General features: G+C 40.1%; 1 protein-coding gene, 1 long non-coding RNA gene and 1 other non-coding gene across 11 annotated transcripts in view; 1 reads left to right on the top strand and 2 right to left on the bottom strand.

The window, feature by feature from the left end:
• LOC102413604 overlaps positions 1–18,779 on the top strand; it is a 347,952-nt gene extending 329,173 nt beyond the window's left edge. For 5 of the 9 annotated variants that reach the window (XR_006544733.1, XR_006544734.2, XR_003103454.2 and 2 more), the window contains 2 exons: positions 6,071–6,162; positions 18,705–18,779. This is a non-coding gene — a long non-coding RNA (uncharacterized LOC102413604). Of the gene's footprint in view, positions 1–6,070; positions 6,163–6,757; positions 7,083–18,704 lie in introns of those variants that run through there. The other 4 variants (XR_003103456.2, XR_006544736.1, XR_003103460.3 and 1 more) reach the window with 2 other exon arrangements.
• Positions 1–23,133, bottom strand: part of TNFRSF11B (TNF receptor superfamily member 11b) — a 28,196-nt gene extending 5,063 nt beyond the window's left edge. The window contains exons 1-3 of the mRNA XM_006041054.3: positions 22,907–23,133; positions 4,280–4,649; positions 238–432 (exon numbers count right to left, since the gene is read on the bottom strand). Of these exons, the coding sequence (XP_006041116.2) occupies positions 238–432; positions 4,280–4,649; positions 22,907–22,936 (595 nt within the window). The 5' untranslated portion in view covers positions 22,937–23,133. The remainder of the gene's footprint in view (positions 1–237; positions 433–4,279; positions 4,650–22,906) is intronic.
• LOC112579280 lies at positions 15,386–15,520 on the bottom strand. Its single transcript, XR_003103775.1, has one exon. It is a non-coding gene; the product is annotated as a small nucleolar RNA SNORA42/SNORA80 family (small nucleolar RNA).
• Positions 23,134–24,035: the final 902 nt, after the last annotated feature.

Genomic DNA, 24,035 nt, shown 5'->3' on the forward strand with positions numbered 1-24,035 from the left:
CCTTTTCTGTGGGTAATGTGATTCAAGTGTGAAAGTCAGGGTTTGGAGCACTATTATAGGAAGATGGAGACTTTTTGAAAGATTTTTGAGTTGTGGCTTTAGCAATGATGCACAGAGAATAGTCTTAGTTGGTTAAAATTCAAGAAAGGAGAAATACAAGTTTAACTAAGAAGGAACAGAGGGTCTTGTATTCAACCCAGAGGTGGTACGAAGATTGATATTTTGAAACATAATTACCTATTCCGCATTTGTGAGTCGATGATTCGCTGCTACCAGAACATATATTGTCATGTGTTGCGTTTCCTTTCTGAGTTAGAAGGAGCCCAAATGCACTGCAGTTCGTGTGTTTTCTACAGGGCGCTTTGGATGATGTCTCATTCGAGAAGAACCCATCTGGACATCTTTTGCAAACTGTATTTCGCTCCGGGGTTCCTACAAAAATATCAAGCCGTTTAGCACATTGTTCTCAAGTACTCTCGCAGCAGAAACCATCTTAACAGAGTTGGGCTAAGACTTTTCACTTGGTTTTTACTGCTACTATTATGTTGCAGGAAACTTCAGGCTTTTTCATTTTTCACTTCATTAGACAGAACAAAACTTCTACAGTGAACCCCTTAGGCATTCTTTCCTCCTTGTAATATGAACACAAATGTGTTCTGTTGTTACCTACAAAGCACATAATGGGAGAGGAAAGAAAAGAAGGGTAGGATATTCAATTAGTCCTGCCTGTGCTGAAGTTGTCAGGAAGATCTTGTTGTCAGCCATATTCTCCACACAATTATCCCTGGAAAATCATGAAGATAACTGCTGTGTAACCGCTGTAATATCATTCTTTGAAATCAGTACCCGTGGTATGCCACATCGTTAAATCCCAATCGATTCCTACGGAGGTTCTTTCTTTTCTGAATCCTAATTGTGAAGTAATTCTTAAGTGTGCTAACCCCAAGAAGTAAAAATTTACAACATTATAATAAACTTTTGAAGGTGGCAATAAAGTTAACTGTGGACTTAAGCGTAAGCCTGCAGTTACATAATAAATGGAAGATGATATACCATTTGCTTAAACTGTTGAGTTTAAAAAGGGCACAGTCGTTAAAATTTCAGGCAAGGGTGACTGAAAGGGCATTTTCTTTCATGGTGGAAAGATACTTGATAAATTTGGGGAAATCATTGGCAGGAAAACTTGAACCAGTCAACAACCCAAGATGCTATTAAAATTAACATCTTTAAAACCCTTGACTCTATGCCTGAGTAGATCATACATTATAGCGTATTTGCATATGAAAATACCTCCATCTAGTGTAAGCTAGTTGAACAGATTTAGACTCCAGTGTTCAAATGTAGCTATTACAGGGCAATTCTGGCTGACACAAGATGCCAAATACTAAAGAAACAAATGAAAGTTAGAGAAAGTTAATAAACTTCATTTATTAAAACTTTTAACCTCCCATTTCATTGCATTCTCTACCAAAAAAGGGAAAAAGAGCACAGTGAATTTGGTTTTATTTTCACTTCTGGCTTCTTTCTTTTCTAAAGGGTTTGATAATGCATTGACCAGTAAAAATGACAAAAAGGTGGCAGAAAAAAAGAAAAGGGGAGACCAAGCATGAAATTTTAACATGTTAAATGCCCTTTCCAGGGTTGCAGTGACATTATCTTAGGAACCACCTTACAAAGTGGTCTCTTTTTTTTTTTAGTACTTTCTTACTATACTCCTCTCCTTAAAGGGGATCCAACTCCACACCAAATTCTACAGTATCATAAGCAGAGGTATTCGGGCATGGACTGCATGGTATTATTTTATTGTGAATATTCTGGGAATAAATGGTCTTAGACATCTGGATCCAAATCTGCCTTTGTCAGCTGCACAAAGAAGAATCTTTCATTCTTCACATACGTGTTGATGGCTTGGGTGTTCTTCTGCATTCCAATGAGAAGGTCATAGGCACAAGACACTCTTCCAGGTAATTTAGCCTTTAAAGTTCCTTACCAAGAGGAATCCAAGAATTATAGAAGGAAAGTTTCTTAATATATGTGGAGGCTTTATGTAATGACCTTTCTGTAAAGGGCTTCCCTCTTTCATGATTGACAGAACTTCTTATAAAAGGATGTATCCATCTAAGTAAATGATTTTGCCTTGTTAATGTCAAGAGAAACACCCGAACTATAATCTGGCAGGCAAAACGTGAAACAGAATGGCAAGAGGAATTTTGCTTTTCAGTTGAGAATTCACCATGCTAGGCACAGACAATTATATAAGAATTACACAACTAATAGAACTATACTACAGTTGATCCTTGAACAATGGTGGGTTAGAGGACCCAACCTCCTTGCACTGGAAAATCCCATTATAACTTTATAGTCAGCCTTCTATAGCCAGAGTTCTGCATTCACAGATTCACACAACTGGGATCAGTATTACTGTAGTATTACTGAAAAAAATTTGCATAGAAGTGGACCCACGAGGTTCAAACCCATGTTATGCTGTTCAAGGGTCAGCTGTAAAATCTGAAGACGAGGCAATCTGACTTCAAAACAACAGAGAATGAATATTAAATACTCTTTAGACTAAAACTGCAGAATCTTGCCTTCTCTTTGGTCTGGAAACCTTTTATATTTTAGGCAGAGAGAAGTGAGTAAATAAATAAACCTCAGTGTACCTTTGTGCTAAGACTTCTGTTGCCTGCTTACTTCATTCTACAAACCGATTTTCATGCTTATATGAGTAAAATTCTTACTATTTCCATTATTTTTCAAAACTTTCTAGTTTCCAAACTGCAATGCCCTGCTTAATGAATTTTCCTACATATATAAATTACTGAATTGAATTAAATGCATCTGTTTCTGTTGGATGGGCTTCTCCCTCTACAACTTGGGTTAGCTTTTGAGTCCCAAATTGTCATCCAGTAAAAATTAGGAAGTGTCACCAATTTCTCCCTCAAAGACTTATACTAGAGGCATTTTAAGGAACTGTCATGCAATTTTCACCTTCTGTGACTGATTTTATAAAATTCACAACTTAGGACACTTAATAGTTCAGTTTTTGAATATATTTAATTCGTGTCCGACTCTTTGTGACCCCATGGACTGTAGCCTACCAGGCTCTTCCGTCCATGGGATTTTCCAGGCAAGAACACTGGAGTGGGTTGCCATTTCCTTCTCCAGAAACCTAAAATGTTGATAATAATTTAGACTCTATACTGCAACTTCTGAAAGTCAAAATAGTTACAAGTAATTCACATCCTTTAAACCCACGGTTGTCAACTAGGGGTGATTTGGCCATCCAGGGGACACTTTAGTGGAAAGAGTACTATTTTAGCATTTAGTGGCTAAAGACCAGGGATGCTGCTAAACATGCTACAATGCATAGGACTGCTGCCCACGAAGAGAATTATTCAGCCCCCAAAGTTAGTAGTGCTGAGACTGAGAAACACTGCTTCAAATTGAATAACTGGAATCTATATCCATACTGCTTCCTCCAGAAAAGTGAGTGAATACTCTTAATTTTTCCAGGCCAGGAGAACATGCAGACTATACTGAAACTTCATTAATGTGGCGAAAATAAAAAAGGGTTGCAGCTTTAAAAAATTCAGTGCAAACTGGCCTTAATCTCTGCTCTTCAAAATGCCAAAAGAGAAAGTACTTTGTTTGTAGACAAGTACTTACTCTTGGCTTGCCAGTCTGTTTTGTCTAAGATAAAGAATCAGCTTCACAGGAGAGATGCTGCTATAGCCGTTATCCTCCCAGACACTCAACTCCCCTGCCAAAGGAAGAACTAGCTTCATTTTTAATAATGAGCTGCAGTTCCCCTAGCCATTCTCACTTTTTATATAATTAATTATAACTACTCACTGTTTGCACGCCAGAGCCTCATTAATATCAGCATAATTACTCTCTTGGTATCAATTAACATTTCTGATGTTTGTCCAAAAGCACTGCACTCTGAGGCTGTCCATGCCAAAGTGAAACACAGACGTATAGATCAGCTATGAATGGTGCAACTAAGAGTGTGTCCCTTTAAGAAAGAGCAATCCATCACATATCTCATTAGAGAGTGATTTGCTGCATTTGAGATTTGTCACTAAATTGGCCCATCGTGGCAAAGTGCTCCTCTGAGGAATGGTTCTTTGGCAGCCATCCAGACACATAGTACATACCTAGCAGATTCCATTACCTTTGTAATTTGCTATCCTGTAATGTCATCAGGACCAACTTGTTCCCTTAAACTTCCCCCACTACCTGACTCTGTGTGATGTTAATGAACTTGGCTGGTACATACCCGGGTGTAGCACTCCAAACCCAGGGGGACAGCTCCTGTGCTTCAAGCAGAACTCCAGCTCCAGATAGCGCCCCTCCTCACATTCACACACGCGGTTATGGGTGCGACTGCACTCCTGCTTGACGTACTGCAGTTCCTTGCACACTGGGCTGCAGTACAGACACTCGTCACTGGTGTGCCAGGTGTCCGTGTAGTAGTGGTCGGGACAAGGGGCACACACGGTCTTCCGCCTTGTCGTGCACGGCTGTTTCAGGAAGGTGCCAGGAGGACATTTGTCACACATCAGCTGACGAGAGCTCTCAGGGTCATAATGAAGGTACTTTGGAGGAAAGGTTTCCTGGGTGGTCCATTTAATGGAGATGTCTAGGAACTAGAAGAAGAAAGGGAAATAGTGGTATGTTAGCATGGAAATGGGGTGATTCTTCTGTGCAAAAGCATCATTAACCTCAGAGTCCTTTACTACCTGGAACCTCATGCTGTTCCTGCCTGAGTAGCTAGGACCACAGAAAACAAGTTCAGAAGCCATAACTCTTGCCTCTAAGTAGATTAATCTCCAAGACCATGATGGCAGTACCAGCAAAGTGTATTAGGAAAACATAGCTCACAGATAGCTGGAGTGGAAAGCTCATCAGAGTAGAAATTATTACACTTAGATGCACCGCTAAATAGCCTGTGTGCCTTGAGTAATACTTTATCTCCCTGGGTTTTAGGACAATCATTAGATTAGTGAGTTGGGTGAACTAGATTCTCAGGATAGCTATACCAGGATCCCTAGACTCCTTGATAAAAATGTAGATTCCTGGAATTTATATTCCTAAAAATTCTGATTCTACAGATGTGAAGTTGGGACTGAGGATTTAAAAATGTCCTGCAATGATTCCCATCTGTAGAACCCATACACAATAAATATTATTTCACTTATTCACTTGTTGGTAGTTATGTACCAGGCTCTGTTCTGGGTATTTGGGATACAGCAGTGAATAAAACAGTCAACAAACTCTATCTTATGGACTTTATTTTAATAACAAATTATACATAAATTATGTGTTAGAAGATGAATGTTGTAAAAAAGTGAGCAAGTAAAAGATTGGAAATATGGAGGGGAAGGTGGAGAAATTACAATCTTTATTATGGGGTGATGGTCACAGTAGTATATTTAAGATCAGTTATTTTTCTTTCAGTTTTCCTGTTCTAAGATGTAATGGTTTCACAAGTATGCAAACAGTTGGTGATTATACTCACTCTGGTCATTCATTCACTCATGCAGCAGATATGTATTGCATACTTACCAGAAATATGCTGATGAGAAGATGTAATCTTTGTGCAGCTGCTAATCTGCTGGAAAACTATTAAAATTTTAAGACTGATATTTCCTCCAGAATATCAGTGCAGTCTTGAATCTTATAGGTGACTGATGTCTAGAAATGATCACCTCTCTTAAGGTTAATTGGGGAAAACTCGAGGGAGTAGGCAGGGTTTCAGAAGTTTCTATCCATAATGGCCGAAGAGGTGTGTGCATAGGAGAGAGACAGTTGTGTGGGCCAGAATCCTGCTTGTGAAGGTGGCTCCAAATGAGTATTCTTTCTTGTATTCTAGATCTCAAAAGGTCTTCAAGGGAACACTGAAGTAGTTCTTCACACTAATTAAGAGAAAAAGTGTTGTTTCTGTGTAGGGGTTGTTTGTTTGGCTTTTATTGTTTGTTTTTGGTACAGGGATCAACACTGACTATTTTCAGACTTTTGGGAAGTGACAGGCTAAACACTAATTTTTTCTAAACTCTCTTCTTTGCAGAACTCAGCAAATCTCACAGAAACCCTTTGACCTGGAGGAAAGTGTGCCAAGCTAGGAAAACAGCACTCCTTTTTGAATGAGGAATGACAGAGGTAAAGAAAGGCCTTTTTCATAAGCATTTGGGCATTTTAATAAGCAATAGAATCCACCTGCCAATACAGGAGATGCAAGAGATGCGGGTTTGATCCCTGGGTTGGAAAGATCCCCTGGAGAAGGAAATGGCAACCCATTCGACTATTCTTGCCTGGAAAATTCCATGGACAGAGGAGCCTGGTGGGCTACAGTCCATGGGGTCGTAAAGTATGGGACACAACTGAGCATGCATATACACATGCTCTCATTTCTTATTGGGATATGACTAGCAACAAGGCAGTTTGGACCTAAAATGAGCTGATAAACCAGAATTGAATAAAATATCTTACCTAGGGCCACAGACCTTTTAACTGAGAGCAGTTTTCAGAGTGCTATAATGTAAAGGACCGCTAACCAACAGAAGATAGACTACAGTGGAAAATTGGGGCTGCCTTGATATTTTCAAGACACTCTCATGACCCAATGGTTTTGGGGAAAAGGATGTTCTTGAATTCCCCTGGGGCTTTTTATTGGCTAAGATAAAGTGGGTCAACAGTAGAAGAAAGAAATGGACCAGTAATGAGTGAAAGCTCTGGTTTGGTCTGTATCTTTCAGAAATCTGTTCATTCAACATACGTCTCTTGACCACCCACTGTGTACCAGGCATTGTAGAAGGTCTTAGCATATGGTGACCCACAAAACAAGGATGCTCTTCAGACTGCTCACAGTCTAGCGAGAAGACAGAGAAGTGATGGAATAAATAATTACAGATAACGATCAATCTTTTGAAGGAAATGAAGCAAGATGAACTAACTTTGTTGCTACTTGGTCATTCTAATAATATTGTACTATATTTTTTAAAGGCCCTTTGTGTGGGTTTGGCTGAAATATTTCTAACATCCTCAACACTAAGGAATGAAGTATTCCTGATGCAACTTGCAAAGACACATGAAAGCAATGAGAAATGTTTTTATTTTTTTCTGTCTTGATGTTCACTTTTGATTTCCTGAAAAGCCACTTTTGAGGGTTCTGTTTTTTCAAGAGGGCCAGCTCAGAGGTCCACAGGGACACATCTGTCTTGCTTACTGTGGCTGAGTGAGCCCCATCCTGGTAGGGCTGGCAGTCCTGAGACTTAACCCTGCCTGATTTCCCATCATCCTGCCCTTCCCATGACAACGCAGCTCATTTACCCATTAGCTGACTCTTTTCTGTCTTACCAAGAAGAGATGAGGATGAAATGGGAAAACCCCACAGATGGTGCATGTGTTCCTCACTAGAAGCAGCCACACAAATACAAGATCTGACCGAGAATACTGATGCAATTTGTATTTTTCTAGGCAATTGGACATGACACTGTTGGTTTTCTGAAACCATGCTTAAGAAATTAGTTGCCATTTCTTCAAAATACAGGGAAGCTGAGGTGAAAGGAATCCACAGAGAAAAAAAATAATAAATTAGGTTGACTTAAGGATTAGAGAGCAATTATAATAGTGAAGATCATTTCCCCTAGGCTACCGCATGGAATTATCATATATATTTTTAAAAATCGGAAAGCCTTAAGGAACTGCAGACTTGTTTTCAGCAAATTCTATGGGGCCTCTGTGATTTACTTGAAAATTTTCCACTTTGGTAAAAAGACAGAACTCTGTGTGGCCAAAATTAGATGCTTAGCTCTCCATCTCTGGTTAGCCTCAATTCCCGCATGGAATTTCTGGAACCAATTCTTGACAGAGGATTGGCAAAATTAATAAACCTCTTCATCTCAATCCCCTTTCCTTCTTCTGCATTTTCTAGAAAAGCAATGAAAAATATGCCAAAGGAGGACAGTCCATCTTAACACTGGCTCTGTGTCCTTTGCCAGCTGATAACATTTAAAGTCTAAGAAGAGTACAAAAGTAATTTTTGTGTGAAGTGAATAAACACTGATGAATATCTGCAAAAGCTAGGACTCGTGCATAGGTGTCTCTGCAGAAGCCTGAAGTGTCCTATATAAGAGTGTCCTATATTATAGTTTCCTATAAAAGAAGCTGCTTTTTCATGCTTAACTTGTTTTTAAATTGGAGGATAATTGACTTACAATATTGTGTTGTTTTCTGCTGTACATCAACATGAATCAGCCACAGGTATACATATGACCCCTCCCTCCTGAACCCCCTCTCATCTCCCACCCCATCGCACGCCTCTATGTTGTCACAGAGCACTGGGTTGAGCTCCCTGTGTCACATAGCAAATTTCCACTGGCTGTCTATTTTACATGTGATAATGATAAATCAACATTAAAATGGAATTTTCTCTCCATTTTTTCTTTCTTCCTCTTCCCATTCTATATCTGTCCACCAGCTACAAAAGTACAAAAGTAAATGAGGAACCAGTCCAGGTCACAGTAATTAGTGGAAGCAGAATTAAAACCCAGAGCATGTGCCATAGAATAGTATATCTTGACCAAATCCTTTAACATTGCATAGCCCTAACATGCTAGTTTTTCATTCAGACTCAAGAGCATAGTGTTAGGAGATTACAGAAGTGAGATCATCCAATGCCTTCCTGAAGTCCACATGAATGGATGATGTTTATTTCTTTGTGCTAAGACTAGCACCTGTCCAAGGTAACTGATATGGAAATATCTTAGATGACACGTGATTTCAGTATAGCTGACTACCGGTATTTGCTGCTTCTTAAAGGATACAGGAATATACTTCCTCCATCAAGTTTACTTTTGCATGATGCAATGCAGTCAATCCCCTGCTACTGCACTTATTCTCTGGTATGAAGAACCACGAGTGACCCAGTGGGTTTCCGTTTATGGAAAATTCATTAAAAGGAGCCCACACAAAGCTTGAAATAACTACTTGGTTTGGGAGTTCCTTTTGTGATCCCTCGTCATGATCTTTGCCGCAAAGAACTATTTGAGGACTACCAGAGTTAGCTAAACTTCTGGTCAATTTGGAAACCATGATATTTTACAATTCATCTTAGCCAAGAAAATAAACATTCAGGATATACACCACAGTGAGTTTCCTAAAGATCTCTTGTAGTATAAACTACAAATCTTATTAAAAAAAAAAAAAAAAAACTCTTTTGCTCTGAAGTTTAGCTTATTTAACTTTCTATAGTCTTATGGTATAATGGGGCTTCCCTGGAGGCTCAGACAGTAAAGAATTCACCTGCGATGCAGGAGATCTGGGTTCGATTTCTGGGTTGGGAAGATCTCCTGGAGGAGGGCATGGCAACCCACTCCAGTATTCTTGCCTGGAGAATCCCATGAACAGAAAAGCCTGGAGGGCTGCAGTCCATGGGATAGCAGAGTCGGACACGACTAAGCAATTAAGCATACACCTGGTATAGAGGCCTCTTCCCTATTTCCTCCAATCCTTAAATTATTTATTTATTCATTCATTCAGCAAACACTTATTGAGACAATTACTATGCTCAGGAAATATTGCTAAGCAATAGAGCCGAGGAAGTTAATGTTCCTATTTCCTACAAGAATTCATCCAAAAGCCTCTGTTGGTGTAAAAAGTCACAAATTACTGCAAAACAATGAGAGGGAAAACAAAGGTAAAAAAAGGATCAAGAAAAGACTCAATAGAGAAACAGGTCAGAAATGAGAAGCTGAAATTCGGTAGTAGTAAGGAGGAGAGAAAAGATAGATATATGTTAGCTAATTGCCCGTGGAGGGAGGTACTAGAAAGAGTAAAGGAGGACATGCCCATGAATTATGACTATTAGGTATGTGATGTTGCTGTTAATTACTGACAGCAGAAGAAAGAAGCAGTTATGGAGGAAGACAATGAATTTGGTTCTGGGTCTTCCAACAACGAGACTCAAGTGATGATGTCGAGTAGACACTTAAATATATGTATCAGGTATTCAGGATAGAAATGCAGGTAAAGACACAGATTTAAAGAGATGCAAGTTCAATCCCTGGGTCAGGAAGATCCCCTGGAGGAGGGCATGGCAACCCTCTCCAGTATTCTTGCCTAGAGAATCCCATGGGCAGAGGAGCCTGGTGGGCTACAGTCCATAGGGTTGCAAAGAGTTGGACACGACTGAAGTGACTTAGCACAGGGTTATGAGCACATAAATGGTTCCAGAAACAGAGAAGTAGCATGGCATTACCCAGGGATTTTATACATAAAAAAATATTAAAATATAACCTTTGGGACTTTACAAACATTTGCAAGATAAGATGAAAAAAAAAGAAGGAAAAAAACAGTAGGGATATTACAGAAAGTTTCAAGAAAAATGCTAAATGGATGATGAATAATAAGATATGAAAAATGTACAGCGTTTAGATCCATTAGATTGATATGAACTAACCAGATCTCTTTGCTGGGAACCTGCATGTTAGGGTTCCAAATTCAGTTCAACCACCAGCTTAATAACCCTTGGCCATTATCTTAGCTCTAAAAAGAGATAATTCTTATTTCATCTATTCCTATACAATTGTTTTCAATTGAGTAAAGGGACACAAATAAACTTGGTAAAGAATAAGATTCCAGACAAGAATGAGTCATGACTACATATGCTAATTACACAGGAGGTGGGAAATAGGGAACATTTTGAATCAGATTCATTTTTGGAGACATTTTGAAGTCTCTTGTTCAGGAGGAAGTCACAAACCTAAAATGTGCCCCAGTCAGTTATTTATCCTCTTCTTAAGTTGTTTTCAGAAAAAGCATCTCTGACTCGTTTTTAAAATCAGTTCCAGTATCTTCCCAACTTGTATCATTGACTTGGTCGAAAGGCAGTTCCACAGATTTGATTAAAGGGCTCAGATAGAAAAGGATTTGTTTCCACATACCTTAAATGTTTAGCATGGTGTCTTAAAGGCTTCCCAGGTGGCACTAGTGGTAAAGAACCTGCCTGCCAATGCAGGAGTTGTAAGAGATGTGGGTTCAACCCCTGGGTTGGGAAGATTCCCTGGAGGAGGACATGGCAACCACTCCATTATTCTTGCCTAGAGAACCCCATGGACAGAGGAGCCTGGAGGGTTACAGTTGCAGAGTCAGACACGACTGATGCAACTTAGCAAGCAGCATGCATAAGGTCTTATGGGCTTCCCTGGTGGCTCAGAGGGTAAAGAATCAGTCTGTCATGCAGTAGACCTGGATTCAATCCCTGGATCAGAAAGTGCCCTAGAGAAGGGAATGGCTACCCACTCCAGCATTCTTGTCTGGAGAATCCCATGGACAGAAGAGACTGGCAGGCTACAGTCCATGGAGTCACAAAGAGTTGGACATGATTGAGTGACTGACACTTTCCCTGCTTTTTTCATGGTGTCTTATACACAGCAAGTATCCAATATATATTTTAATTTTATTCAATCCAGTAGATATTGAATACCTACTAGGTATAATTAGGATTGCTGGTGATTCTATAGACAGATACAGAGCCTCCAGGTAAAGGAAGCATTTTCAAGGACAAGCACAAAATCTGTAATGTTTTTATCTGTAAAATGATAGTGATGACAAAATTTGCCTAAAGGAAGTTTTTTGTTTTTTTTTAAGCATCTTTCATTTTGCTTGGCATTTTGCATGGATCATTCTGTTTGTATTTAGCTTCTATTTTGAAGGTAAATGTGGGAAAAGCAGGTGGCTCATTTGAGAGGTTTATCTGCTGCTTCCATTTCTCTACCTGAGGGTCTGCCACTGCTTAATCATTTCCAGAACAGCCAGGATGAGGTCTCTAGGTAAGGATGCAGAGCAAATGCATTAAATCTATTCATCTATGAGGAACTGATGTGCTGCCAACAGCTTTTGCTACATAAACAGGAGAAAGGCAACAGGAAAAATTATGATTTATTAGATGAATCGCTGGGCCAGACTTTACACTCTTTGCTTCCTGTGAGGCTGAAGAACTGTCTCTAGGTAAAACTTAACTTTAAATGTGTTTTGTTGTTGTTCCCTTCAAGAACTTTCCCTTTAGTTGTTTGTTTGGAGGCTTTTAGAATTAATTAGCAGTACCTTGTTTATGTCTGGAATCTACAAGAATTGTCAGAGCAGATTTGCTTCTGATGCTTTTGCTGCTTCAGAGTTTTACAGATAATTAACATTTGCTAGATTAACAAATAAATGAGAAAAATCTCTAAGAACTTGTGATGCAAGTAAACACGTCAAACTTTCCAAGGCAGTTGTGTGGACATCTCCTGCATTTTGAATCTCAGATCTTAATTTCTTCTCTTTACTTATTTGTTTAGTCATTCATTCAGTTGTGTCCAACTCTTTGCAATCTCCTGGACTGTAGCCCATCAGGCTCCTCTGTCCATGGGATTTTTCAGGCAAGAATACTTGAGTGGGTTGCCATTTAATTCTCCACAGGATCTTCCTGACCCAGAGATCGAATTCATGTCTCCTGTGTCTCCTGCATTGCAGGCGAATTCTTAACCTGCTGGGCCATAATCACCAGATTTGGGATATAACATCCATTTTGAAAATTTCAACTCAACAACAGAGCTGGCCACAATTTTCCTTTTAATTATATCCATTCAAGCCCACCAGACAAGCACAAGGGCGACATCCCTAGAATTTTCCAGAATTTTCCAGCTACAAATTTCCTGGCACTTTGGACTCAGAATTGGCAATACATTTTAGTATGTTGATATATTTGAACATCAATTATTAAATCCCATTTTATTTCTACCTTTCTTTGAGGATAATACCTTGTTCACATCATCTTATGAATTAATCTGGTTGGTGATGATTTAGATTGAAGCCCAATCAATATATGGTTAAGGGCATCTGGAGAGAGAAATTTAGAAAAGAACAGCCATGGTGGTTAGGAAATGAAATAGAAACTAGAAATGGAAATAGAATAAAACAGGATGTGACTTAAACATGTAGATGTTTATCATGTGCCTACAACAATGTGAAATATCCTTTTGGAAGTACTGGATGATATGGTGAATAATAATAGTATAGTATATTATAACATCATTACATAGTAAACTCTATACTTCACTTGTCATCCACCCCTCCAATCACCTCTGAGATGATAGTATTATCCCCATTTTATAGATGAAGAAACGGAACCTCAAAGAAGTTGAGTGATTGCTCAAAAGTCACAGAGCTAGTATACATTGAAGATAGGATTCAAATCTAATCCTGTCTGAACCTAAGCCTTTAACAATTGACTCTTCTCACTAGGGACCTGCAGTGTTAGGAAGGAGACAGGCATTTAAGTGATCACCTATGACACAATGTAAAATTCTGGAAGATCTATATTTTGTCCATCTGTCCATACAGCCATCCATGCCACCTCATCCTATATCTATGCATCTATCTATCTATCATTTACATCATTTATCCTGGTGAATAAATTCCTCGCTCTTCTGTCCTGAAATGCAGTAGTTCACACAACTTCTCTAGAAGATGGTCCTGTGAGACTGAGCAGTGCGTTGCACTTTATACAAAACAGCAGCTTCTCAGTCAGTCATGCACCCGCTTAAATTTGTCTTCCTTTTTTGCTTACTCTTCTTTTGCTAGCCCCTGCTTCCCTAGGATTGCTCTTTCTAATAGAGGAGCTAAACTATAAAGTGTTTGCCTCATGTTCTCTATCCTGAAGGGTCTGGACTTAGAACTCAAGTCCGGTAAGGAAGCTGGGATATTTAATTTCATCAGGAAAGAAAAAACACAGTGGCCTCCTCTAGCTGAAGGAGGAGGTGAAAAAAGCATTTAAAAAATCCACTGGGATCACTTTGCCCAAGGATATGACTCTGAGTCCCATCCCAGGACCTTTGTATCTCCAGCAGAGAAAAGAACTCTGGTTGAAGGAACTCAGAGGCTTTCCTCTGCTTTATGGGTATTTTTCACTGGACTCCGCTGCTAGATTTCAGCTCCTATTAGAGAGAGAGAAAAAAAAAAAATCTTCATCTAGGTCACCGTAGGGAAAATTACTTCACTTCTCTGAACCTTGGTTTCCTTGCCTGTAAAACAAATTCCAGTCTCTGCATCAGAGGGTTTTTGTGAAAATGAAGGCTGTTAGCATTGTCCTCTCTGTCCAGGACCTAGGATCTTATAAAAATTAATATCTGGAACAAGGTTGGTTTGCTGGGAAAGAAAATGTTGGGAGTCATATACAGGCAATGAGGTGCTCTAATGTACAAGTGACTTGGATCATTTAAACTCACAAATCTGCCAGAAGGATCACATCCACCTCCTTCCTCACCAGAGAAAGCTGGAAGGTACAATGTTACCATGTTTCTGGAAGGCAGGACAACGGAGAAGGCTTACAAACAGCAGGAATAGCTACATCATTGTTCAGTAAACATCACTCATACTTTCTAGTTGACCCATTATTTTAGCACAATCTAGTTGATTTTTTCCCCTTTTATTGGCTATTAAGAGACAGCAAATAGAGTGTGGGAACAGAGGATTCTGTCTCTCAGCCCACGTAGTATTCATTCTCCAGGGCATTTTCCTGACCTGGGAATCGAACCCAGGTCTCCCCCATTCCAGGCAGATTCTTTACCATCTAGCCACCAGGGAAGCCCAATGTAGTATTCCAGCACAGTATTAATGGTCATGCCAACACTTTCACTTTTCACTTTCATGCATTGGAAGAGGAAATGGCAACCCACTCCAGTGTTCTTGCCTAGAGAATCCCAGGGACGGCGGGGCCTGGTGGGCTGCCGTCTATGGGGTCGCACAGAGTCGGACACGACTGAAGCGACTTAGCAGCAGCAGCAACCTACCCATTAACATGCTTATTTCACCTGAAGGTGAAATGCTTCCTTGTGAATACAAATTCAAAGAAAACTCTGCTCAAAGAGGCTAAAGAGATGGCTAGTGACCATAATTACATCTCTTTAGTAAGTCCTGAGGGAATAGGGCTTCTAAGTAGTATATGAAAATATGCACATTAATGGCTTCTATGCTAGCTAAAGACAAAAAGGTCTTGTTTCCGAATTAAAAAAAAAAAATAGTTTTTAGCTTAAAAGAATAATCTGATCCTAAAACACAGAAGTCTTACTGCTTAAAAGTAGGTGACATTTCAAAAAGCTGCTTCCTCTTTTGATCTCCTTCACTTAAACAGAATTTCTTATCAATTAAACCAGTTGGGCACAAGGAACTTTGACAATTGCAACGAAGTAGATTTAAAAAATTTTTCTTTAGTATGCTTTTTTTCATAGATAACTAAGTCCATTTGATTTTTGTATGTCTGGCATATTAAATAGTATCAATATGTAATAAAACATTTTAATTTATTTTTAATGACAAAAGCCTAATTTTTTTTTTTTTTTCCCACTGTGCAACCCGCTTCAGTGCCTGCAGCCTACTGGCAGAGGCCAGGCAATGGTTTGGGGCTGGGTTTGCTCTGGCATGGGACACTATGAGAGGCCCAGAGGGATGAGCCAAAAGTGTAAAATTATAGCAGCGCTTCCAGATATCATCTGGTACAACACACCTATTTTAAAGGTGAACAAAGACCCAGAGAAATGAAGTCACAGACTGGACCTCAGAGTCTAAGGCAAAACTGAGGAATGAGATCTCTTGTTCTTGACTGCTGTTGTGGAGGTCTTACTATCATTACACCTCACAGATGGCTTCCTAAATTACTTCTGTTGGTTGTGATGATGGTGGTATGAATGCCAGAGGGAATTTAAGAATAGGGCCTTGATATCCATATTTTCTAAGAATAAAATACGTTTTTGAACAAGAAAGTAATATTACATGGCAATAGAGGTTTAGGGATCAAAGACCAGAGAAGAAAACTGAATTTACCAAAGGCAGTCACAAAGCTTAGATGAATTACTGTCTTTTAAATCTATATTCATCTTGACACTGATTTTCCTGTTTTATAGTTGATTATTTAAGAGGCTGTTATAGAAAATGCTTCCAAGGTACAGACTAAACGGAGGTGAAGAATCCTAAGGCTACTCTTTTTAATTTTATAGAAGATGCTTCTAGGAAATTAATGTTTTTCACTGTATTAAAACTGTGATAAAAAGAGGTGGATTTTAAAAAAAAATCTCAATAGGAAAGTAATAAATCAGAACTTTTGGGAGCACATTACTTTTTTAGAAGGGCTCCAGAAATGACATTGCATTTCCTCCTGTATCCTCTATCCATTTATGGTCTGGCTGATTCAGGTGCTTCTGAGAAACTGGGCTTGAAAAAAACTACCCAAGCACCTGGGAAGTTATGTCACCTTGTAGTTGAAAGAAACCATTTTAGTGTGTCTGTAGACTGTTCTGGCCTTTGGAACATTCATTTAGCAAGGCCAGGTAAATGTGAGAGGGAGTGGGTACCACACAGCTTCTTACCTAATGTGTTGTAACACTATTCTTATCCCTTACAACTGTCTAAAAGAATTCTTTTTTTAGACTTTCTATGCTAGTTACCCCAAAATAAATATTCTGTGGTAGTGAGTTCCTAAAACTAATTACATGTCACATAAAAATACCATGTGTATTTCAAGTTGGCTATACCTCACTCCTTCTTCTTGCATGGATAGTTTACAGATGTTGCTAGGATTTCCGATTGACTAGTTCCTGCTCTTGTGGGTTGCGAAGTTTTATTTTGATTTTTGTTTTCTTTTCTAAACATGGCTGCTAGTACTGTTCATATGTGCTTTTTTTTTTTAAACCTATCAGTATCAGAAATGCACTCTGGGGCATTTCCTCCTGCCCTCCTCTCTTGCCCTGTGAAATCCTCCTTTCCTATGGCTTTCAAAACCCGTTCTCTGCTCATGACCCAGATGTTCTGATCTCCAGTCCAGGCTTCTCTGAACTTTTTGAATCCAAATGCCTATTTGACATCTTCATTGGGATATTTTAAGAATGTATCACATTTATCAAACCAAAAAATGAACATTGATGGGAAGGTCAGAAGGGGGATTCAGTTAGGTAGCACCTGCAAGGGTCAGTATATAAGCCTGGTTCATTGTTGTTGCTCTCATAAGAATGGACCTCCATGAAGGTATTGTACCTTCACAGTAGAAATGGACAAAAATAAGTAGGAAAAATACTGGTCAGGTGGGTAGGGCGTTATATTTATATTTTGAAAGAGATCAAAGCTGACATGAGAATGTGAAATCTCTGACAGTAAGCTACATTTTGTTGGAATATCCATGGAAACTGCTGGTACATTGTACAAACACCCCAGCAAATCTCATCATAGCTCCTTTGACTCAGCAAACACACATTTAGTGTCAGGCACTGTGGAGACCTGGAGGCTATAAATATGAATTGGGAAAAAATCTCTGTTTGCAAAGAGTTCGTATTTTGTTTACCACAGGGGTCGTGCCATCCCCTAGAAGTTCTGGAAATTTGTGTGGGATTTTCTCTTGTCACAATTTCTGTGTGCTGCTAGATGCCCCAGTGACCAAGAATAATCCCATGTTCCACACACTGTCTTTTTCTTGGCCGTGACATTTGGCATATGGGATCTTAGTTCCCCGATCAAGGACTGAACTTTCAACCCCTGTGTTGGAAGCAGAGTCTTCACCACCAGACCACCAGGGAAATCCCACACACACTGTCAAATGTCCTACCGATGATGGTATAAGTGATCTAAGCTAAAAAAAAAATATTTATCATTGTATGAGCCTGGATTCAAACTCTCTCTCTATATATATATATATACACAAACACACGTATATATATACATGTGTATATAATATAAACACACATGTGTGTATGTACATATATATATTATATATATTATGTGTATTTATATGCACACATATGGGCTTCCCAGGTGGCACAGTGGTAAAGAGTCCACCTGTCCATGCAGGTGAAGCAAGAAGAGTGGATTTGATTCCTGGGTCGAGAAGATCCTCTGAAGTATGAAATGGCAACCCACTCCAGTACTCTTGCCTGGAAAATTCCATGGACAGAGGAGCCTGGTGGGCTAAAGTCCATGGGGTCGCACACAACTGAGCGACTGAGCACACACACATACATACATATATATGTGTGTGTATAGGTCTACACATATGTAGACCTATGTGTGTGTGTTGTAAGATTTTTATGCCTATTGAATTTTCAAGGAATTTAACAACATAAAATTTGATAGAGGGTTGTGCATGCATGCATGCTAAGTCGCTTCAGTCATCTACGACTCTTTGCCACTCTATGGACTGTACTTTGCCAGGCTCCTCTAGCCATGGGGATTCTCCAGGTAAGAATACTAGAGTGGGTTGCCATGCCGTCCTCCAGGGGATCTTCCCAACCCAGGGATCGAACCCGCGTCTCTTAGTCTCCTACATTGGCAGGCGGGTTCTTTACCACTAGTGCTATCTGGGAAGCCTGAAAGAGGGTTGTATTTTGTTTAAAACTTGAGCGAGATTTGTTCACCATTTCAAAAAATCACAGCCCAAAGCCAATACCAATCATGGTTTTGAACCCCACATGCTCTCGTCTGTTTCTCATGGTCTGTTCATGACAGTTCTACATAAAGATGCTAATGTATCATTACTTCATTAAATCTTCTAGTGAAGCTTATTTCATTATAAATCATTTTCTTTTTATTTATCCTTCATTGTATAGTTATGCCAGTATATTGATTTGAAAAAATTCTGTATGTAGGTAAAAATATAAGCACTCTTAATTTCATTTCAGGAGAGCCAGGGAGTTGTTGCTGCTTCTGCTGCTAAGTCGCTTCAGTCGTGTCCAACTCTGTGTGACCCCACAGACGGCAGCCCACCAGGATCCCCCATCCTGGGATTCTCCAGGCAAGAACACTGGAGTGGGTTGCCATTTCCTTCTCCAATGCATGAAAGTGAAAAGTGAAAGTGAAATCGCTCAGTCGACTCTTTGCGACCCCATGGACTGCAGCCTACCAGGCTCCTCCATCCATGGGATTTTCCAGGCAAGAGTACTGGAGTGGGGTGCCATTGCCTTCTCCAAGGGAGTTGTTACAAAGGATTTATTTAATAAGCGCATGGAAGAAGTCTGATCTGATGGAGAACTACTGCTCCACAAGGTAAGATACACAGATGCACCGATAATGTTGGCATCTCTGCTCCATAGTAACAACATCAGGGGCAGCCAGGCGTCATTAGGCAAGACTTGGAATAATGTAAACTTTTTTTTTTTAAATAAAAGTACTTTTTCTCTGCAATATACTTCACTATCTTTTTTTTTCCTGGGCTGCAAAGACAAGACTCGGGTTGAATGAAGTACTTCTGGTCAATGAGATACTGAAGGTAATGCTTCTCACAGAAAGCCTTCATGGAAAGGGACCATGCAGGCAGGGAGGCTGAGGGTTGCTTAGAGCAAGACCCAGCTGGCAAGTGAGTGGATAGGAGGACAAGAATATTTGAGTGTGTTTAGTGCCCCTTTGAGAGACTCTGATATACCTCTCCTTCTAAACTATGTAGATAAAACATTTGTCACAGAACGCCTTCTTCCCTGACCAGTGGAATCTGACAACTGTGGTTTTAACCTAAGAAGTAAAATTAAAGGCCAGATAGAAATTAGGAATTGTGCTGAGGGTTCATGGGTGATAGAGGCCAGAGAGGTTGCTGGAGACAGAAGTACAGGACTGCTGCGGAGTGTATGTTAGATTCTCCTAGAAACTTCAGAGTTATCATTTTCTTAAACAAACAAACAAAAAGGCTAGACAGATATACTCAACCACTGGGGGAGGGCAAGGAAACCAAAATAAACATAAGGAGGACCAATGTATCAGGCAGTTGTCCCGAAAAAAAAAATTTACTACCTCCTAATGCTTCACCCCATCCCCCACCCCAAGTCCTAGCATCTTAACATTAATTTAGACCTTTGCTTTGAGAAGGCCAGTGGCTAGTTCTGGAGCTTCTTGTTGGGAAGTTTCAGCCACCAGTGAAAATCTAAGACTAGACTAGGATGTTCCCAAAGCATCAGGAGGCTCCTTGAGCAACCATGAAAGAAGTGACTTGGTGATGTAACCACCTCACCTTGCAGAGCAGGTCTCTAACTACATGAGTGAGCATTTCAGAAAGCCCATGACTATGGCATTAGTCCTAATGACCACACCCTCTCATGCTTGCCTACCAGCATATCCTCTGCTGTCACAAAAAGAATCTAGAATTCTAGTTTGCCTCACAATTTTATCTTCTTCCACTTCTTAAATTCAGGACGCCTTGATTTTATCTCCAAATAAGAAACATTTGGAATGTATAATGAGAATAATAAACATTCTATTGCTCCTGCAAGGTAACAGTTGGTGGCCATCTCTCCCCCATCTCTGAGCATCATCAGCACTTTGTTTACATAATTCACTTGGGTCTAGAATGTCGACTAGAAGCTAGTGTTACTGTGGAATAGGAACTCTATATTACGTGTGGTTATCTTGCATGTGTGCATATTATTATCTCTATTTTATAGAAAACTAACACACGAGAGAGATATAAATTGCCCACCATCTTTTATCAAGTAAAATACTGGTATTTGAATTTTGATCCCAAATAACCAAACTCATAACCACTGCACAGCAGCTGCCTTTATAAGGTCTTGGAAGGCAGGATCTTTTATATTCCCAAGTCACCTCGTACTTCCCCTTTTGTTATTCTCATTTAGACATTCCAGTATCTGCTTTCTCCGTTTTGCTGTGCGGTCCATGAGGACAGAAATGGTGTCCATGTTTTCCATTCTGTGTCTCGTATCCAGTGGCATGCCTGGTACAAAGGACTAAATAGCTGTAATGCTTCCAGTTTTTAGCACTACCTCTTGGTGTTTATGAAAGGGCATCTGGACTCTTCATATGTAACTGCAAAGTATCTTTTCTCACTTATTTGTAAAATAAAATCAATCTCAGAAGCTACAGAAGGGAAAGGGAGCACTTTCCTATTGGAAGTATTTACCAGGTTCAAGACACAATAAAAGGTTTCTCTTTTGATAATGCTGTAACATCTTCAGATCGTATTATCTACATACATATCTACATCCTTATACAGACCAGATATAAAAACATTTGTCTACTTATTATTTTGGAACACTTAGAATACTGGAGTGAGTGGGTAGCCATTCCCTTCTCCAGGGGATCTTCCTGACCCAGGGATCAAAACCAGGTCTCCTGCATTGCACGCAGATTCTTTACCATCTGAGCCACCAGGGAAGCTCATTATTAGGTATACATATTATTTAATGGAAATTTTGAAATTTAAAAGTTACTGATAATATGTTTATTATTAATCAAATCTTTGACAGCATACAAAAGCCTAGGAAGAATAAAAGTGTCCCCATATTAATAGCAGAATTATTTATACTAGCCAAAACCTAGAATGAATAAGTCACTTGTGGTATAGCCATGCAATGGAATATTATACAGCACGGAAATGGATGGGCATTTGTACATCCAATACTGGAGATGATCTCACTGTAGAACCTTAAGTGATAGCAGTCAGACACAAAAAAGTACATAAAGTTCATTTACTCATGGATGGCATTATAAGTCAGAATGTTGATTCCTCTGGCCATGACTGTCGTGGTGATAAGGAGGAAGCTCAGGAAGCTTCTGGGGTGCTGGTAATGTGATGGTGTCTGAGCTGGGTGCTGGCTTACAAGTATTCACTTTTGAAAACTTAATTAGGTTCTTATGATTTGTGCAGTTCTTTATATGTGTCCTTTTTAAATAAGGGTTCACTTTTTTAAAAGTTCTCCATATTAGTGAAATTATATTATATATATATAATATATACCCACATATATACAAATATATTTATACACATATATGTATACATAGTACCTATACATAAGATTAGATTGCTTAAGGTGACCTCTTATTAATCTACCTTTCCTTTAGTGACTTTGCTGTTTATTTACTTATTCATGTGTGTGTATCCCAAGATCTAATTGGAGGACTTGCTAGCCTTCCATTCACTCTTAGTGGGTTGGACATTCACATTCAAGCAGTTACTGCAACAACTTTCAAAACACATATGTGGCTTAAATATGGATTTTCCTGTCCTTTCATGAATGTCTGATTCATATCTCAATGCAGTCTACATTTTAGTGACAAAGGAAATAAGTCATGGGTCACAGAATAATCTACATAGAAATCTTATTAACTTGATTGGTCAAAATGTAAATTTAAGTAAAAGAAGCTAAAAATTACAGACATTCCTTTCTTTTCCAAATTTAAAATAACTTTTAGCCCTATTGAGTGCAGAACCTCAATTATTTAAATCTATTTTATAACCTAATTAACATTATCTCACCAGTATTTTCCACATTACATTGAAATTGAAATATCCCATTTTAATAATAGAATGTTATTAAAATGTTAAATTGCACAATAAGAAATATGTGTGTGTGTATGATCTTTTCTCTGGTGCCAATTATTCAAAATTTCCTATAATATTTGCTTAAGTGGCAAATAAGCCTAATGATGTCATATTCACTGCATCCAAATTTTATTCTAATTACAGTAGTTTTAAGAATTATTATGCTTAGCATTAAGAATAATCTCTCAAATTACTTTGATACTATTATTACCACTAATAATAAGGATGCCCAAGTTAAGCAAAGATGGTATGGAGCCATCTGAGATGAAGAAAGCCAATAAATAAAATGTATAAAAAAATCATTCCAATAAAAATGGTCAGGAGCTCTTCTTCATAAGCCCAGCAGGAACTTTCCAGTGTAAAGGGACACCCTAGGAGAAGCACAATCAGCTTGAAAGAAGTCTCCTGTTCCAACCTGACCCCAGATCTCTCCTGGGAAAGGGAGCAAGTTGAACTTTGTCCCATCAACAGGCGGGCAGGTCGGGAGACCAGGAGGCGAGGAGCCTCCGCGGGCGCCCAGAGCACCGCTGCCGGCGTCCCGGGCCAGGAACTTACCACGAGCGCGCAGCACAGCAACTTGTTCATTGTGGTCCCCGGGAAACCTCAGGCGCTCGGAGGCGGCGGCTGCGGGGCGAGCGCTACGGTGCGTCTCGGCTGCCCGTGCACTCATCACTTTATATATAGTGTCCCGGCAACAGGAAGTATCGGCTTGGCTTTGATCATTCATTCCCTATCTGGACCAAACTTTGCACCTTTCTTTTTTAGGAACCTTGGGCGGGAGTCGGGCGGGGAGTAGGGGTTGGGGGTGGGGGACGGGAGGGGGAGGTGCGAAACGCTCCAGGGTTAACACTTTCAGAACCAGCGCGGAAAGAAGTGGCACGAGAGGTGGGAGTAGGGGGTGGGGCGGGGATGTCTGGCCCCTGGGAGGCGAAAAAAAAAAGCTGCAGAACAAGGCAGCTGCTGTCTCCGTGCGGCTCTGAGGTTTCCTGGCCCCTTCCCGCCAGCGGCCGGCCTCCTGGCAGCCGCGACCAGTGGTGGGAGGACTGGGCGCACGCTGGGCAGTCGCTGTGCTGGGCTCCTCCGCCCTGAGCGTCGGATCCAGCCAAGATCTCGACGCAGCCTGCAGTGCGCCCCAGACACTACACCCCGCTCTCGTCTGACCCGCTTCTCAGGGGTTCTGAGATCCCCCAATAACAATTATTCTCATTCATGCGCTGCGCTCACAGGCTCTTCTGGGAGTTTGCAGTCATTAATCTCCAAGGTTGCACAGATGGAGAAGAAACTTCTCTAACTTATGTCTGGTTCGAAAGCCGATGCCTTTTCCCACTCACTTTTGTTGCCTGGGGTAGTTCCAGCCAGAGAGAATCAGCAGAGGACAAACTTCTTGCCTAGGGCAGAAAAAAACACCACCGTAGGATTAGTCGCTATACTGAACTGAACTGATCGTCTTTATCAACACCATCATCATCCAAAGGTTATTGGTACCCACTGAACTTCTGAAGTTGCCTCTTCCAGGTCTTTTCATTGCCCCCAAGCTTTTGGTGGAAGTTGGCTCTGCCTAAAGGGTTTTTGGCTCCCTCATCCACTCCCACCAGCTGCTTTTGCGAGAGTTGGACCCCATGACTTCTAAAGTGTAGGCCCCTTCTGAGGTCCTGCAGTTTGCTGATTTGTTCTTAGGTTGCCA

This window comes from Bubalus bubalis, chromosome 15, assembly GCF_019923935.1.
Source record: "Bubalus bubalis isolate 160015118507 breed Murrah chromosome 15, NDDB_SH_1, whole genome shotgun sequence".
Lineage (NCBI taxonomy): Eukaryota > Metazoa > Chordata > Mammalia > Artiodactyla > Bovidae > Bubalus > Bubalus bubalis.